The sequence below is a fragment of the Olea europaea genome, unplaced genomic scaffold, assembly GCF_002742605.1.
Source record: "Olea europaea var. sylvestris unplaced genomic scaffold, O_europaea_v1 scaffold190, whole genome shotgun sequence".
NCBI classification, from domain to species: domain Eukaryota; kingdom Viridiplantae; phylum Streptophyta; class Magnoliopsida; order Lamiales; family Oleaceae; genus Olea; species Olea europaea.
The window spans coordinates 536,946-552,465 of record NW_019236807.1 but is presented as its reverse complement, the minus strand read 5'-3'; the positions used below and the strand labels follow the sequence as shown (position 1 = coordinate 552,465).

General features: G+C 33.8%; 1 protein-coding gene across 2 annotated transcripts; it reads left to right on the top strand.

Moving 5' to 3' along the window:
* Positions 1–2,335: 2,335 nt before the first annotated feature.
* LOC111378923 (trigger factor-like) lies at positions 2,336–10,219 on the top strand. 2 transcript variants are annotated; one of them, XM_023002206.1, is made up of 8 exons: positions 2,336–2,481; positions 3,480–3,586; positions 4,521–4,564; positions 4,663–4,745; positions 4,947–5,055; positions 5,235–5,248; positions 6,012–6,113; positions 9,940–10,219. In XM_023002206.1, the coding sequence occupies exons 1-8, from the start codon at positions 2,428–2,430 to the stop codon at positions 10,060–10,062; spliced, it is 636 nt and encodes a 211-aa protein (XP_022857974.1). In that variant the 5' UTR covers positions 2,336–2,427; the 3' UTR covers positions 10,063–10,219. The 2 variants fall into 2 exon arrangements, with proteins under 2 accessions (XP_022857974.1, XP_022857975.1); XM_023002207.1 differs by having other exon boundaries at positions 4,656–4,745.
* Positions 10,220–15,520: the final 5,301 nt, after the last annotated feature.

Sequence of the window (15,520 nt, the reverse complement as noted above, 5' to 3'; positions counted from 1 at the left end):
CCAAATTGTGGCTTTTTTCAGATTGATTTATACTATTTTGTGCTACACAGAAATTTCGAGGATATAAATTTGTACAAAATGGACTCTTTGAAACCGAGATACTTTTGGAAAATAAGAACTTCAATGTCAGGAGCTTAATACGTCTCGACTTTTCTGGGACTCTGACTTGGTGCAGATGCAACTAAACTTGAAATTCAAAGATGCAATTTCTCACATGCCGAAGAAAAACATGATTAAAATATGTATATTTTATGATGTTTTATCAAGAACCATGGAGCATGAAGAAATTTGCCTCCTAAAGTCTGCAAAATAGACTTAGCCCCTGTTTGGTTCCCATTATTTTTTCATTAAAATGAAAAATATGACTGTTATTCATCACATCAAGCCGCCAAATTTGAATTTATATCTGTTGTGTGGGACCCGTAACGATTATATTTTTCATTCTCATTCTTCCAAAAATGAGAAACAAACGGGGACTTAATGTGAGGCAGAACTATGGAGTAAACCCTCATTTCTTCGGGTGCTATTTGTGCATTCCGTCTATCATGCCATCAATTTTATTAGAGTTGTGAAGCGAATGTCATGTCAATGAATAATATTAAACATTTGAATAAATTTAGCGTTCAAAACTCAATATTTGAAATATTAGGGAGCAGTTGAAGATACAGACATGAGTTTAGTGATTATTCGGACAATAAACTTTGTAGAAACTCTACTGGAAAAGCCTTCATTTTTCTCATTAGGGCTTTTGCTATTCTATGCTAATTCTCACAATATTGTACTCTGCCCTTGAGAAGTTGTACGATCAACTAAAGGAAGGAAATTTCTTTTTAGAAAATTACGTATGAGGTTACCATATTTTGCTTAATGTAGCACTTTGTCTACCTGTTGAACTTTTTGACGCCTTTAGGTCCCCAACCTTAATGAAATTAAGCATGAAGATAATAGTTGGACGTAAACCGTCAACTCTATCATTACATGGCATGTATCGTCCAACTGCTTCATTATTATTATTATTTTGGATAATTTGGTCAATCCAAGGTCCACAACCTTCAACTTGCATGGGATTCACTTTCACGAGTTGCAGTTCAATATTCATGCCTTGCAAAAATGGGTAAAGGCAAAAATATAAAGAAGAAAAGAAGTGATTATATTGTAACCATGATATATACATATTTTTTTGTTCAAGGACAGTTTAAAAGATTTTTTTTAGAGGGCTTCGTTTGTACTTCGTAGAGAGGGCAAGGATGTCTATACAAATGGAAGGGGGACCAACTTTGTCAAAGAAACAATGACAAAATGGGCTAAAAGTTGAGGACATCGACAATAATTTTCGTTTTACAAAAGTAATACTAGCTTACCGTGTAATCTAATTGTACAAATTTGGCAAAATTCAATTTATAATTTAAACTAATCAAAGTTACTTTTTATCTATTAATAGTATTGACAATTACAATTTACTCATTATCTACACATTTAACCCTTGATGGTCATTGTTTGGCCAAAACAATAGTTTGAATAGAGATTTTTAGGAGGACGTGTAGTAAAAAAGTAAATTTTTGAATTTACATGCAAAATATTTTATTGTGTAAATGTATGATTGAAAATGAGTATGTAAAAAAAGAGTTTAATGATTGTCAAACAAGGGCTCATTTGATATGACGTTTGTGTTTTAATTTTACGTTTTGTAGAAGGGTATCTTGAAAAAATTGTCATAGTTTTTGTTTGGAAACTAATCTTTAAAGGAGCTTTTCTATTTAAGAAGTGTTAATGAAACCAGATTAGATGAGCTTTCTCGAAAAATTCTTCTAATTCATAAAATTAGTCAAAAGCGTTCAAAAATAACTTTTGAATCTCCAAAATTTCTTGACTTCTCAAAGATCATGCCAAACAAACCCTAAAACCCTCAACTTATAATTACATAAATTTTAATTTAAAAACACAATAAAAATAAGTTATTTTAACAATCTCCTTATAATTAAACTGTTTATTTTTGGGAAATATTATAATATTTTTTTATTTAATGATCAAAATTGATATTAATTTTAATAACTTATTAATTTATCAAACTAAGCCGACTTGCTCTAGTTTGGTTTAACTAAAAAAAAATAAATAAAAAATTAACTATAATCATACATTTAATGAGATCTATAATTTTTATCAATTTTTTAATCATATATTTCATCAATTTTTATAAAAATTTACTAAAAATTCTAATTTTTTATGGAATATAAGAAAAAAATCCAGAGACTATGGGAACATAAAACTATATTTTTAATCGAAAGCCATCGTACTTTAATGTTTACATCAGTCACTCAAATTTAATAGAAAAATTTAACTCTGTTTTAAGATTAGCCAAACACTGTGAAAAGATAGAGGGAAAATCTGGAGACAGGACGACTGTGCAAAAAGAAAGGAGCAGAGGATATGGAAGTGCTAGCCGTTAAACCACACGCCTGCTTCTTTAATTTAAATCCCAAGGTGAAAATATTCACTCAATTTTTTCCACACGCAGTGTTTGTTCTTGTTTCTCGTTAATTTTCTGTAGTTTTTACTTGAACTGCTGATTAATATGCTGCTATAGTTGTTTAGCTTTTGCGAAGTATGTTTTAATCGATGAAAGAGACCAATTTCCTCACTAATTGAAATCTCACTTTTTGGGTACAGTACAGTTTTGATGACAAAGTCTTTGGTTAGATTATATGAGATTCTTATGGGGGCATCATACAGCATTTGGCATTTATTGAGTTGCCTTTTCACTAATTTAAGTGGTTAATTAGATGCTGGATGAGCTTTATTGTTGCAATTAGTCTAGGATAGATAAAATTATTCAATTGGAAGTGTGCAAAAGTGCTTATAGAAGGTCATTATTTCATTTGCTAGCTTCTCCTTTTGTACGGCTGTTTGTATTTTGAGAAGTCTTCACTTATGATTTTATGAGCATCTAATATGGTGACTGAAGCTGCACATAAAGCATAGGAGCTCATCAGGCATGGAACTATGACTTCACGGCTTCTGCATTGCCTGTGCTTTAACCTAGAACTAAGCTTTTCAGCTGTTAATGATATTTGTTCTTGTAATCAATCATCCTTTGTAACTAAACTAAAAAGATAATTGATAAATCTTGGTGTTCACAGATACAACTATTTCTTTCATTACTGCTTGAATAGAAGCAATCATTCTTACCAAGGAGCACACACTTGACACATTTTCATATTAACTGCGTGTCTATCCTATCTATAAAATGACTTCTTTCATAATTTCTTATTTTATTTGGTGGTTATATCTCGGAGTTTTATTATTGTGAAATCATCCCGTCCTCATGGAATTTCGAGTATTTACTTTTTGACACCGTTTGGGCCTTCTTGCCACTGTAGTTGCTCTTTTCAGTTCATTAGCATTTAGTCCAAACTACATGTATCAACGTTGACTCATTTTTGATTTTTGATAGCTTATAAACTTGCTTGTTTGTTGAACAGATCGTAACCAAGAAGCAAATTGCAGATGTCTTTATCCAATGCCCACATTCTAGAAGAAAATGCTTTTGTGTCAATATGGGATATGAACGACAGAAACTTCCTGGCAGGTGTTTCTTTCTCCCCATTTTAATTTTTGCAAGTCTAAATTTAATTTATCTTTAAGTTTGTGGGTGTGGATAGTTTAAGGCCCCATTAACCAAAGCATCATTCTCTGTTTTTCCTTTCTAAATATTGGAAACATAAAATGTATATGGAAAGCTCTCCATTTTTTCTTTATGAACACATTTTCAACTGGTAGCAAAATGTGAGACATAAAACTTGTTTTTGATGTTCCAAAATCCAAAGTAATTTTAAAACACTGCTTCTTTTTACTTGACAAAGATTCAGCAATCAATTGCTCCTCAGTGCATATCTGGGACTGAAACCAGATCTTTATTTCTAATAGACCTGATTTCTTTCTCTCACACCAGATAGATTACAACTCTTGTTCAAGAGGGGAATCTCTCTCTCTCTCTCTCTTCCTTCCAACTCTGTCTACTTTGTTGTCTCTCTCTCTTTCACCTCTCACATTTAGCTCTCTCTCAAGGTAATGCAGAGAGAACAGAGTATATAGCTGATCCCATGTAAAGATTCTATAGAACTGAAATCTCTGACTAAAGTTTTCTTGTAGTTTGATTTCTAGAAATTATCTCCTTTGGAAAAGGGCTATCCACATTTAAAATTACACGCCATATGTTGTGAATTCGTAGTTGGTAATGCATAATTAATGCCCGGAAAAGATAAATGGACGGAGAAGAAAGTTCTTGCACATAACTTCAATCAACTGCAATTTGTTCATTTTGTTATGCGCTTAATAGAATCATGTGCCTTTATCTCTGCTAATTATGTTACCCAATATTTGTCAATCCCATTTAATCACCAAAAATTTAGCAGAATTATACTCATGCATAAACATCATCTCCAGATTAATATTATTTTTAAATGATGATCCCGGAAATTTATTTTCATATTTCATACTAGGATTATCTCCTTCTCTCGCAGGACTTCCAATAAGTGCTTATTTACGGTTGCAACTGCATCATCAGGTGCAAACCCAAGTCTTTTTTGTTTCCATATGATTTATAGCTTTTTAACATTGTACAAATGGCATTGCTGGCTTTTCTCTGATTGTTCTAGTCATCAGGTGTGCAAGATGTTGAAGTTTCTTCTCCATTTAAAGACTTTACTATTACTACTAGCAGTGTAGATAAAACTAATGAATTAAAGGTGAGAGAAATGAGTCTCTTTCTGGTATCATTTTTGTTTGTTAGTATGAAATGTGAATAGTTTAAGTTGTATGTTAATGTTCTCCAATGCTTAAATAGTTTAAAAATGCGCAAAATGTATTAATGGGGAAAAAAAATAAAATTCCAAGTCTTCCTCTCTTTTATCAATTATTAATTTACTTAAATTTCTGCTTCTTATAAGATAAGTGTAGAGGTATCTGGCTTAAAAACCCAACAAATATTTGATAACGTGTTCTCCAAGATGGTTGCTGATGCTCAGCCAATTCCAGGATTTCGAAGAGTAAAAGGAGGTACACCCTATCTTTCATTAAACATCGAAATTGTTAAAGTCCATCAATTGACTTATGATGCCAAATCTTCTTCTGTTTTTCATACTATTAGTTTTTATCTTTTTCTTATTTATATTTCTGATATGTTCTGTTATATCTCCTATGGCATTGTTCACCCTCCTCAAACTGGAAACTGCCAGGAAAGACGCCTAATGTAAGCTTCTCTTCTCCAGCATTTGTGAATTACTCCTGTTAGCTGTATGTACACAATGAACTCGGGGAGACTACATATTTTGAATGTGAACACGCAACACAGTTGCGAAATAAGGGCATTGGTTATAATTCCTCTCCAGCTACTACGTATTGTAGATCACAGTCTGAAATATCAGAATTTGCCTCTGTTTGGATCAACTAAAAAGTTAGATTAAAATCTAAATCAAAGTCAACAATTAATTTTAACAACACATGCCACGGGACCCACAACTTTTCAATTACACATTTCATCAACTTTTATCGGAATCTATTTTTACTAAACCAAACAGGGGCTTTATGTTCATGCTTTTTCTTATTTTACTATTTGATGCAGCACATAGAATATTCCTTCCATTAAACAGGATTTTTTTGAATTCATGGTCATGCATTAGATGGTATCACTATGTGTAAAATGCTTGCTTGATCCTTTTTTGTTATTTTATTTAGTATAGAATTTTTGATATCTTAGGAATCTGCTTACCTTACTCTTTTGTAGCTTTTCTATTCTGTAGTAAATCTACACTTGTTACTATTGTCTAAGTTACAATAGCACACTTATTTCTCAGATAAACGAGGAATTGAATCAAATTTGTGGCTTTATCTCTGTTCAAAATACATTGCATTTTCATTTTTATAAATAATAATTGTTTTCACATTGGAAGCACCTTCAACCTTGTTATTTGAAGCACGTGCCTTTGCTGATGGGTTTCTTTTGTTCCTTGCAGATACCCAGGGAAATTCTTCTGGAAATTCTTGGTCCCTCAAAAGTTTACAAGCAAGTAATTGAGAAAGTAATTAACAGTACAATAGCGGAATACGTAGATAAGGTATATTTCTGGGTTTTAACCATTTGCTTCATTTATTTCATATGCACCCATTTTCATGGAATTACAGTAAAGTTTTTAGCCTATGTTTAATTTAACTTGATTACTTCACAAATTTTTCATTGGTGTTTGGTGATTAATATCTTTCTGCAGAGGCTTTTAAGTTCGAACGGAATTCAATGATTCCTCAACTTTAAGTGCTAGGAATCAAATTTTAGTATCAGTTTTTTTTTCTCTGAGTTTTAACTATATCTCATCAAGCAAGGAATTATAGTTACGAATGAGGGTGAGAGGAAGAATGATATAGAGTAACACCCTCACTTAGATTCACTGTCAAGACAATTACGTCACTTAGTCTGGGTTGGACATAAATAGGAATTGGATATTTCATCGTTAGATTGTCATGAAAATGAGTAATATGCTCTTTTTGCAAGTATGTGTACAGAATTCATTTTACGCTTACAATGCAATAAATCACACTTATCTTTCTAGTGCAATTTTCAAAAGCTTCAATTTGTTAATATGCTGTTCACAGTTGCCACACGAGTGTCTAACATCTCAAGGCATATCTAGACATGGAAATCTTTCCAGTAAAACCTTTTTCGCGCTCTTTTAACTCTTAGGGAGATTCTCTAGAGGGGAGGATTATGGAACGGTTATGAAGTGCAAACTAAGATGATTTCCATAGAGAGAGAGCTCTCCTTAACCCCTGAGAAAAGCAATGGATTAAGTTGTTTACCTATGCACGACATATGTTGCACATACGTTAATGTAGCTAGTACATATGTTTGAAATACACATGGATGTTGTGGTGTTTTGTGAAGGCTAATCTAAAGTTTTTCAATCGATAAATTAAGATCAATTTTATGGCAAATATGAAAATTTTAAAATTGTTGCTAAAGAGAGCTGCACAATTAACCAGCCTCTAACTTGTATCCATACAGGCTCTTAGAAAGATTTTTATAAAGAAGCTTAGGTACTCTTGGAGTGCCGGCTTTGGACGAGAGTACATGATGTGCATGTGACTCATATAAAGTGGAACACAGGTCTTGGATCAAATAAGCCGATACTGTCGCTCAGGTTTAATTCATTGTCTGGTTGCTAGGGACGGTTGGGGGTGCGGGGGGCAACGCTCCCGTGGTACGGTACATGGGTATTTCTTGTACGGGTTTTAAAGTCTTATATGAGGCAATGCAAGGGTTAGTATAAATAATATGTTGTAACCCTATTTTTGATTACTGAATAAAATTATCTTCGTTTCGCTCTCGTGGACGTAGGCACACCGTCGAACCACGTAAAATTTTTGAGTTGATTTTTCTTTTTCATTTTTTTATTATTGCGCATAAAATCCAACAGTACACTTAGTGGAGTAGTTTTTATCAATGTTTTAAAAGCCGTGCCGGCTTGGCTGTTTCAACCAAGAAAACTAGGAACTGAGACCAAAACTGGTCTAGTTAGGGCTTATAAAACCTCTAATTAAAAATCTGTGCCAGAACCTGTTAACTGTGAAGCACCGACACGCTTCCGGCATCGGCGTGTCGGTGTCCGACACGTATCGGACACGGGTACGTCGGAGACACGTCGCCGACACGTGTCGGGTTCCTTGCGGCGTGTCGAACTGGAGGGAAACGGTGAAGAAGTGAAGAAAGAAGGAAGAAAACGGTACCTGTGTTGGCTGCACTGCTGCTCCGGTAACGGCAAGGAAGAAAGAAGAAAGAAGAAAGGAAGAAGAAGAAGAAGAAGAAGAAGAAGAGAAAGAGAGAAGTGACGAGAGAGAAGACAGTACCTGTCTGTGTTGGGTAATTTTCAAAGCAGGCTATAATTTTCAAAGCAGGCTGCTGGTTCAGTGGACCCAACATATTAAATGCACTTCGTAGTATATTAGTCATATTAATGCATTGTACACATTTTTTTGCAGTATGCATTACTTTTTTTCAACTTTAAACAACATTCAAGATTTTATGTTAATTAATTTTTTACTATTTTACCCTTCATATATGAATTTAATATCATATTTTATTTATATTTATTATTTAATTATTTATATACAAGATGCAGTAAGTATAAAAAAAAATTATTATTATTTTTAATTATTAAAATAAATTAAAATTAATATTTTAATCAACGTGTCGAAGACGTATCGTGTCGGAACATTTTGGAAAAATAGCGTGTCGACGTGTCGGACACGTATCGTGTCGGACACTCGTGTCCGTGTCGGTGTTTCTTAGCCTGTTAAGCTGGCCGGTTTATGGAAAACTCGTGACTTGTTCTTGGTTTTGCCAGTTCGACCTTTTGACTCTTGACCCTTTTTCTTTTTTGGGTTGGTATTTAAAATATTGGTTTTTATGTCTTGCACTTAAGGCGTTAATGTAGTAAATATCCAGAGATTATTCATAAGCTCGTTCACTTGATATTTAGCTTAAACTTGGATCAACTATCAGAAGCTTCACCTAAATATATAGTATTTTGCTCTACTAAGTGACAGGTGGGGACCTGCATGGCCTAGAACGAACAAGTCACCATTCTCTTAAGGGTGAAATTAGAAGATTTATATAATTTTGTGATTTGTTCATAAAGCTATAAATGTTTGTGTTGCAAGTGTCAGCAATACATGTCTTACTTATCTTGAGGTACTTTTAATGCATTGAAATGAGTGCGAGATGTTTCAAGATAATATCAAAATGGCTCATCAAGATCTTTGTCTAAATTAGTTTGTTTGATGTAGATTTTTAGAAACAAAGCTGATAGAAGTTGGTGGATCCCATGAAATGTGTGAACAAGTGATTAGAAGTTGTTTTGGGGGAAAGGAGGCGGCGGGGATGTGTGGTTAAAATTAAATTTTGATCAGCTTTGTAGCAAAAGGTAGCTTTTACAGACAAGTCTTTTGTAAATTACTCCATGAGAAAACATGCTTTCTAGAGGTCAACAGTTAAAGAGTTTCTCGCTTTTTATGGGTCTCTCTCTTAAAGTTATAAAGATCGAAAAATGATTTTCATTAGCAAGATTCTCTAGTTAAGATTATAGATATGACGTAGATACAGATGCTTCGGTGGCTATTGTGAACTATATTGTGAGACATCAAAGGTTTTGAAAAGCATGCCACAATGCTCCATAGATAATTGCTCCCTCTGTTGGGAAAGAATGTTTAAGTTTGAATTAGAAGGATTCTTATGTAGGAGCTCAAATGAGCATTTGATATAACTTGAGATTTTACACTCAAAGTTGGTGGTTAAAATATTAATCAGTCACATTGAGTACTGGTCCCAGTTTGTGAGATTAATGATTGGTAAAATATTCGGTTAGTGCGGCGCACATTCACTTTCAGGAATGAGCGTTTTGGCCCCTGTTTTGATACTTGTTCATTTTGAATCCTTTCTTTGTGCAATTTTCTTCATTTGACTTCTAATTTCTTCCAATTGTTTCTTAGCACTCTCCAATCGCCGATATGTGTCCCGAATCATCTTTTGAAAATTTGCAATTTAGTCCCCAGACTTTGTATTATGTCCATTTTAGCCTCTTTTCTTTGGCTTCTTTTGACCACTTCCATCGTTTTGCATCGAGTTCCTCATAAAAAACTAAGTATACATTGAATTAAGCTATAATTTATCAAAATCAAGAACAATTTTATCTAATAGATAAGTGTACAAAATACACTTATCAGGTGGCATATGGGATGTTGAGTGGTTGAGATGGTGGTATCAACTGTGTATGATAATAAATGGCCAACATCCAAGGGATGCTCATCGAAACTTCTTTAGATTTTCGTTTTACATTTTTAGTAAGTTGAGATTTGAACTTTTCTTCTTATTTATCTCTTCAAAAATTGCAGGAAGGTTTGACAGTTAGCAAAGATTTGCTGGTAGAACAGAGTTTTGAAGATCTTGAAGAAATCTTTGAACCTGGTGATGAATTCAGATTTGATGCAATTGTCCAGTTTATAGATTCGAACTGAATAGTTGGTTTAGTCATAAGTAGCCCCCCTCATCACACATTGTTGAACTTTAATACGTTGTAATGCACTTTATTTCCATTTAAATATGAGTTCTGTTACAATTTATTGTTATAGACCCCTTATTAACATTATAATGAGAAAAGCCCCAATTTTGTATGGTTTGGTCATCTCAAGTTGACTCTCCAGTTATATTCATTCGAAGAAAGGAAAAATCTATTAAGCATTTGTTGGACTGTACTAAACATGAAAATTTTCATAAAGTGTTTCATCATTTTTGTTATTGTTTTATTTGTCTAATCTAAAGTATAAAACATACTTGGAGAATGAAGGAAAATTCTCAAGATATGGTTGTCTCTTTTTAAAAGGTAATTAGTGTGTGGACGTCAAACATAAGGAAAAACTAGACACGTGCATAGGATGATTGGAAAATGTTTAATAAGCTCTAGTCGATTGACAGACAACAATTTTATTTTCCTTCTTTTCTAGTGAATAAGTGGACTCCCTCCGTTGAATTGAGTCTTCTTCGATTGCTTTTTAAGTATTGAACCCAAATCCAGTTTGTTTCGCAAAAAGTATGGATGAAGTAAGAAAAACAACACAAGGAGAGAGAGATAAACTTGGTTATGAGAACCGAAGGTTAGAAAAGTTTCGAACTGATACCCCCATTCCTTAGGAATAAGGAAAAGGAATCAGAAGAGGACAAGGCCAATCATTCAACTAAAACAAAGCTATCCAGAGCTGGAAGAAGCGATTCCATTCTTAATGATGCCTCCAAGATCGGCAAGAACTAGCAGAGATGACTTGTTTTAAATTATGCCTTCCAAAAATATTGGGAGGTCTTAGGTTTTTCAACCTGTCCACGTTCAATTAATTTCTCGTCTCCAAATAGGCATGGAGGCTGCTAAATAACAAGTCCTCTTTATTAGCTTGATTGTTGTGCAGTAAATACTTCAATGGAGACGAATTCCTCTCAACTGTAGACAAAGTTGGATCTCTATTGTTTTGAAGAGTATATTTTGAGGCCGGGAGTCATAAAAGAATGACCCGAGTGGATGGTTGGAGTAGGCAATAAAATTGGTGTTTTTGATGACTCTTGACTGCCCCGTCCAAGCACTTTTAAGCCAATAACAGCTACGAGTGATGAAACTTCACCGTGCGCAATTGAAAACAGATGGCCCTGAAACATTGTTAGAATTGGCAACTACTTAGTATGGTAGAACAATGTCGTATATCTGAAGATGCATTTCGAGTGGACTTTCCAGACAAGCTATCCTTCATAATGTTCTCGTGAAAAGGATTATTCAAATTTTACACTGTTAATCATGAGTTGTTTGGAGGGGTTTATGTCACAACGGACAAAGACTAAAGCAAGTGTTAAAAAAGTTCAAATTGATTTATTATGTGCTGAATACGTAACCAAAGATACTGATATCATGGCAGAATTTCGAGTAACTCCTCGACCTGGAGTTTCGCCTGAAGAAAGAGGGGCCTCATTAGCTGTCGAATATTTTAGTGGTACATGGACAACTATGTGGACTGATGGACTTATTAGCCGTGATCGTTACAAAGAGTGATGTTATCATATTGAACTTCAATGAATTTAGCTGTTGCACTTGTGAAATTCATGAACAATTTTGTATGGAGAGTAAACATGAAGATTTGCAGCCAACAATCGAAGGTTAAAAAAAAAAAAAAAAAAAAAAATGTGAGAGGACCTTAGATGATGTGTATATCAAAATACCCTCATCCGAATGAATAACATGCATTGCAAGTGGATGGTTTCCCTTGGTTCCTGACTTTGGAACCAAATTTGTCCAATTTTTTAACTTTTTATTTTGTGGTAATTACATCAAACCAGAATTTCAAAGATCTAATTTCAAAAACCAAATATAAAGTTTGTTTATACAAAAATCAGATGTTAATTCAAATATTTAATATTAATAATACCACCAAAATTCATCATAACCCTAATTACACTCTCATCTCATTTCTCTCTCGACATCTCTCAATAACCATCCATCTCTCTCTCTCCCCCGCACAGTAGCCGGCATTCCCTCTCTTCTCTCCATACCCATCTCTCTATCTCACACATCAAAACAGTCGACATCCCGTTCCTAGTCGTCATCTTCATTTCTGATAAGTAGTGTCGGGGCGATATAGCCCGATTCTTTCGAGCGTTGCTGTAAACTCACGTTTGGTTCTTCCGACATCCAGTTCCCAGCCGTTGTCTTTATTCGGTTCTTTGATTTTTGGATCTCACTTTTGGTGTTTGGTTCGTGGTGGTTGTGAAGTTGGCACAGTGTTTGTTGTTTGGTTCTTCCGGCATCCCATCCCTAGCCACAATTTCCATCCTGTTCTCTGATTTTTGGATATGATTTTTGTTGTTTCGTATTTGGCTGGTGGCGGTTATGATGTTGGCTACGTTGGCGAGGTGGTGGTGCTGTTGGTGGTCTAGTGAGTTGGTGGTGGTAGCAGTGCAGCGTTGCTGTTGTTAGGAAGTCGCGACCTAATTGTGCGATAACATTATTTTGTATTTGATTTTTTGGTAGTGTCTGGGTGACGGTGGTTGTGATGTTGGCAGTGATCGTAAGATGGTGGTGATGTTGGTGGTCCGTTGCGGTGGTGGTGATGTTGATGGTGGTGGCGGCGGTACTGTGGTCTAAGGTAGTATGTAATGGGGCGGGGTTATTGGGGTACTTGTGACCGATTATTTGGTTGACTGTTATCGATAAATTGATTAATTTTGTGAGTGTGATCTAAAAATATGATTGTGACTCTAAATTATGAAGCTTTGATCAAGAAATAACTTGTGACTAATCGTTTTGATAATTTTTTATTGTTAAATAAATTGAGACTTGTAATATTTCTAATTTGTTGTCGATAAATAAATTGTGACTTATAAATTTTTTGATTTGTATTCAATTTCAACGAATAAGGGGGTTAAAAGCATTGAAATCAAAGATTTTTATAGTAGTTGCCACGCACGAACCAATAAAAAGGATTTCAACGTCCCTCTCTAAATAAAGGCATGCAACCCATCAAACTACTAGCATGGGAGTTCGAATAATAATTTGTGATCAATTAATTTGATAATATGTGATCGAAAAATAAGTTGTAACCTATAAGTACGTAACTGTCATCATAAATTGTATAATTATGGCCTTAATATATTTAATTAATAAAATATTTTTTTAATTAATTATTTCATAAATAAATTTTAATTAATATATGATTTTTGAAGTTTTAAACCTTGCTCATTAGTTTTGAAACATGTCATAATAAATCTCTTAATTATGAATTTTTCCTTTTTATTTTTGTAATCACCATAATGCAATGATCGAGACAAAGTTTGTAGGGTCCAACTAGTGTTGACCCTAAGTAGTAAGTATCCTAACCAATCATATTTATTCATTTTAATGATTAAATCATATCACTTTCTTTCATAGTCACTCCTGGATGCACTATATTAGTTATCCTTCTCATAAACCTTTTTGGGACATCGTACGCGTATGCAGAGTCCTAATCGGAATTGAATGCTATTATGATAGCTTTTGGATGCTAATTTATGACCAATTTACACTGGATTAAGAAAATGTTGAAATATATATTTTCTTGTATATTTTACTTTTTTTTTTTTAATTTCTGTTAGATATTGAGAAAATAATTTATATTGCCAGCTCACTTATTTTTATAAAAAATATTATGGGCAAAATTGAACTTAAATTGAAATCAACAATTCTGATTAGGATTTGCTTTCAATAATTACGTGGATCCAATTATTTCATTTATGAAATACTCAAAATATAATATGTGATTTCGATGAAATACTTTGATTGAGCCACTTGATGCCCTAACCTAAGAATTATACAAATCACGAGCCTACCTATCAAGCACCTCCACAACAATTGAGAATTCAAATTATGTAAAGTTCAAAATATGGAGAAAAAACTTACTTGTATTCAAGTAACACGATCGAAATATAGTTAGAACATAAGCATTAATAACTAATAGAACATGTGATAAAGCCAATAAAGATTGTATTGTTCATATAAATGTATATTTTCTTGGTCTAACATTGTGTCAGGAAGAAAAAAGAAAGAATTAATGAGTGAATGGAATAAGTAAAAGGATAAAAAGAAAAAAAATGAAAGGAAGAAATAATGTTATGCCATAGTCAAAGCGACGTGTTTTGTTCTTGATGTCATTTCATGGCTTAGACAATCAAAAAAAGTTCTTCAGTTTAGTGCCCGGGTCCTCTGGGGCTAGGTCCAGATGCCAACCTCTCAAGCCAAAACGACATGGTATTTCTTGCCTTCTCATACATTATTGGAAAGTTAGCAAGGTGATTCGAGCTCGAAAAATCTTCTGATAAAATCCTTGCTCCCTCGACCTGGATTTGACTTGTGAAAGCAACAAAAATCATAGAAATGATCAACAAAGTGGTCGCACTTCGAGAATTCATTTTCTAAAATTGATCTTAAATGCTCGTGAAAGAAACTTGAGTTATTTGTGAAGAGAAATAGAGAATATTTTGTTTCTTATTGAGTATGATAAAGTATGTGTGGATTCATAGTGTATTTATATTGGGAGTAGGTTACTGTTTTTAAATTGAACCAAATTTACGTGTTGACCAACTCAATTCACATGTTGGAATAGGTAAATTAGAACTTGTCAACAAGTATGAGCTTCAAGTGTTATGAAATTCCGAAAATGACCTCGTACATTACTAGTGGAATGAGAATAGGAGGCCATTTTGGACTTTGAACTGGAAAGGGTAGTTTGGGAACATGAGGAAATTTTGTCCGAGTCTAATATTTGAAAATTTTGAATTGACCGGCGCTATATTGAACTCAGAAGTTAGAAGGGAGACCCAGACTCGGATGATATCCTAGCCAATGAAATTACCTTATTGCCCTATTGAGTGGGAGAAAAAGATGACATTTTTCTCTTTCATGTTTGGAAAGACTTACCGACCCCTCACCGTAGGGGTTGGTCCTACATGAAAAAAAAAAAACGTCAGGGCCCACGACTGTGAGTAATCTGGCAAGGGTCTGTAAATCAGACCCTATAAGTGTAGCAGGATTCTTTATGTTTTAATTGAAAGTAGAAATAAATCATCCTTGAATATAATTCTTACCTCTTATGGTCAAGTGATGAACTTCTTCAGGTGATAAATTGGGATTTTCAAAAAGAAACTCGTAAAAATATTACGAAGATATATAATTCTAGTTTATCACGTGGTAAGGAGATATAAATGTGTCTAGAAAACATATTAGATCATCGATAGAAGGTTACAAAAAACTAGTGATTAAGAAAATAAACAATTTAGAGATCTTACAAAAGTTTTGAGTCCCTCAATTTCTTCAAACTTGGTATTTCCTTTGTTATTAGTGCTCTCTCATTTTTATTTTTATTTTTTTAATTTTTTTAAGGAAAAATTAGGATAGAGCCCTCTAAC

Bases quoted from the DNA above. Each gene is read 5' to 3' on its own strand.
- LOC111378923 (XM_023002206.1), top strand. From the start codon at position 2,428: ATGGAAGTGCTAGCCGTTAAACCACACGCCTGCTTCTTTAATTTAAAT. The intron at 3,587-4,520 runs GTGTTTCTTTCT...CTTCTCTCGCAG, and splicing joins CGACAGAAACTTCCTGGCAG to GACTTCCAATAAGTGCTTAT. The intron at 4,746-4,946 runs GTGAGAGAAATG...GCTTCTTATAAG, and splicing joins ATAAAACTAATGAATTAAAG to ATAAGTGTAGAGGTATCTGG.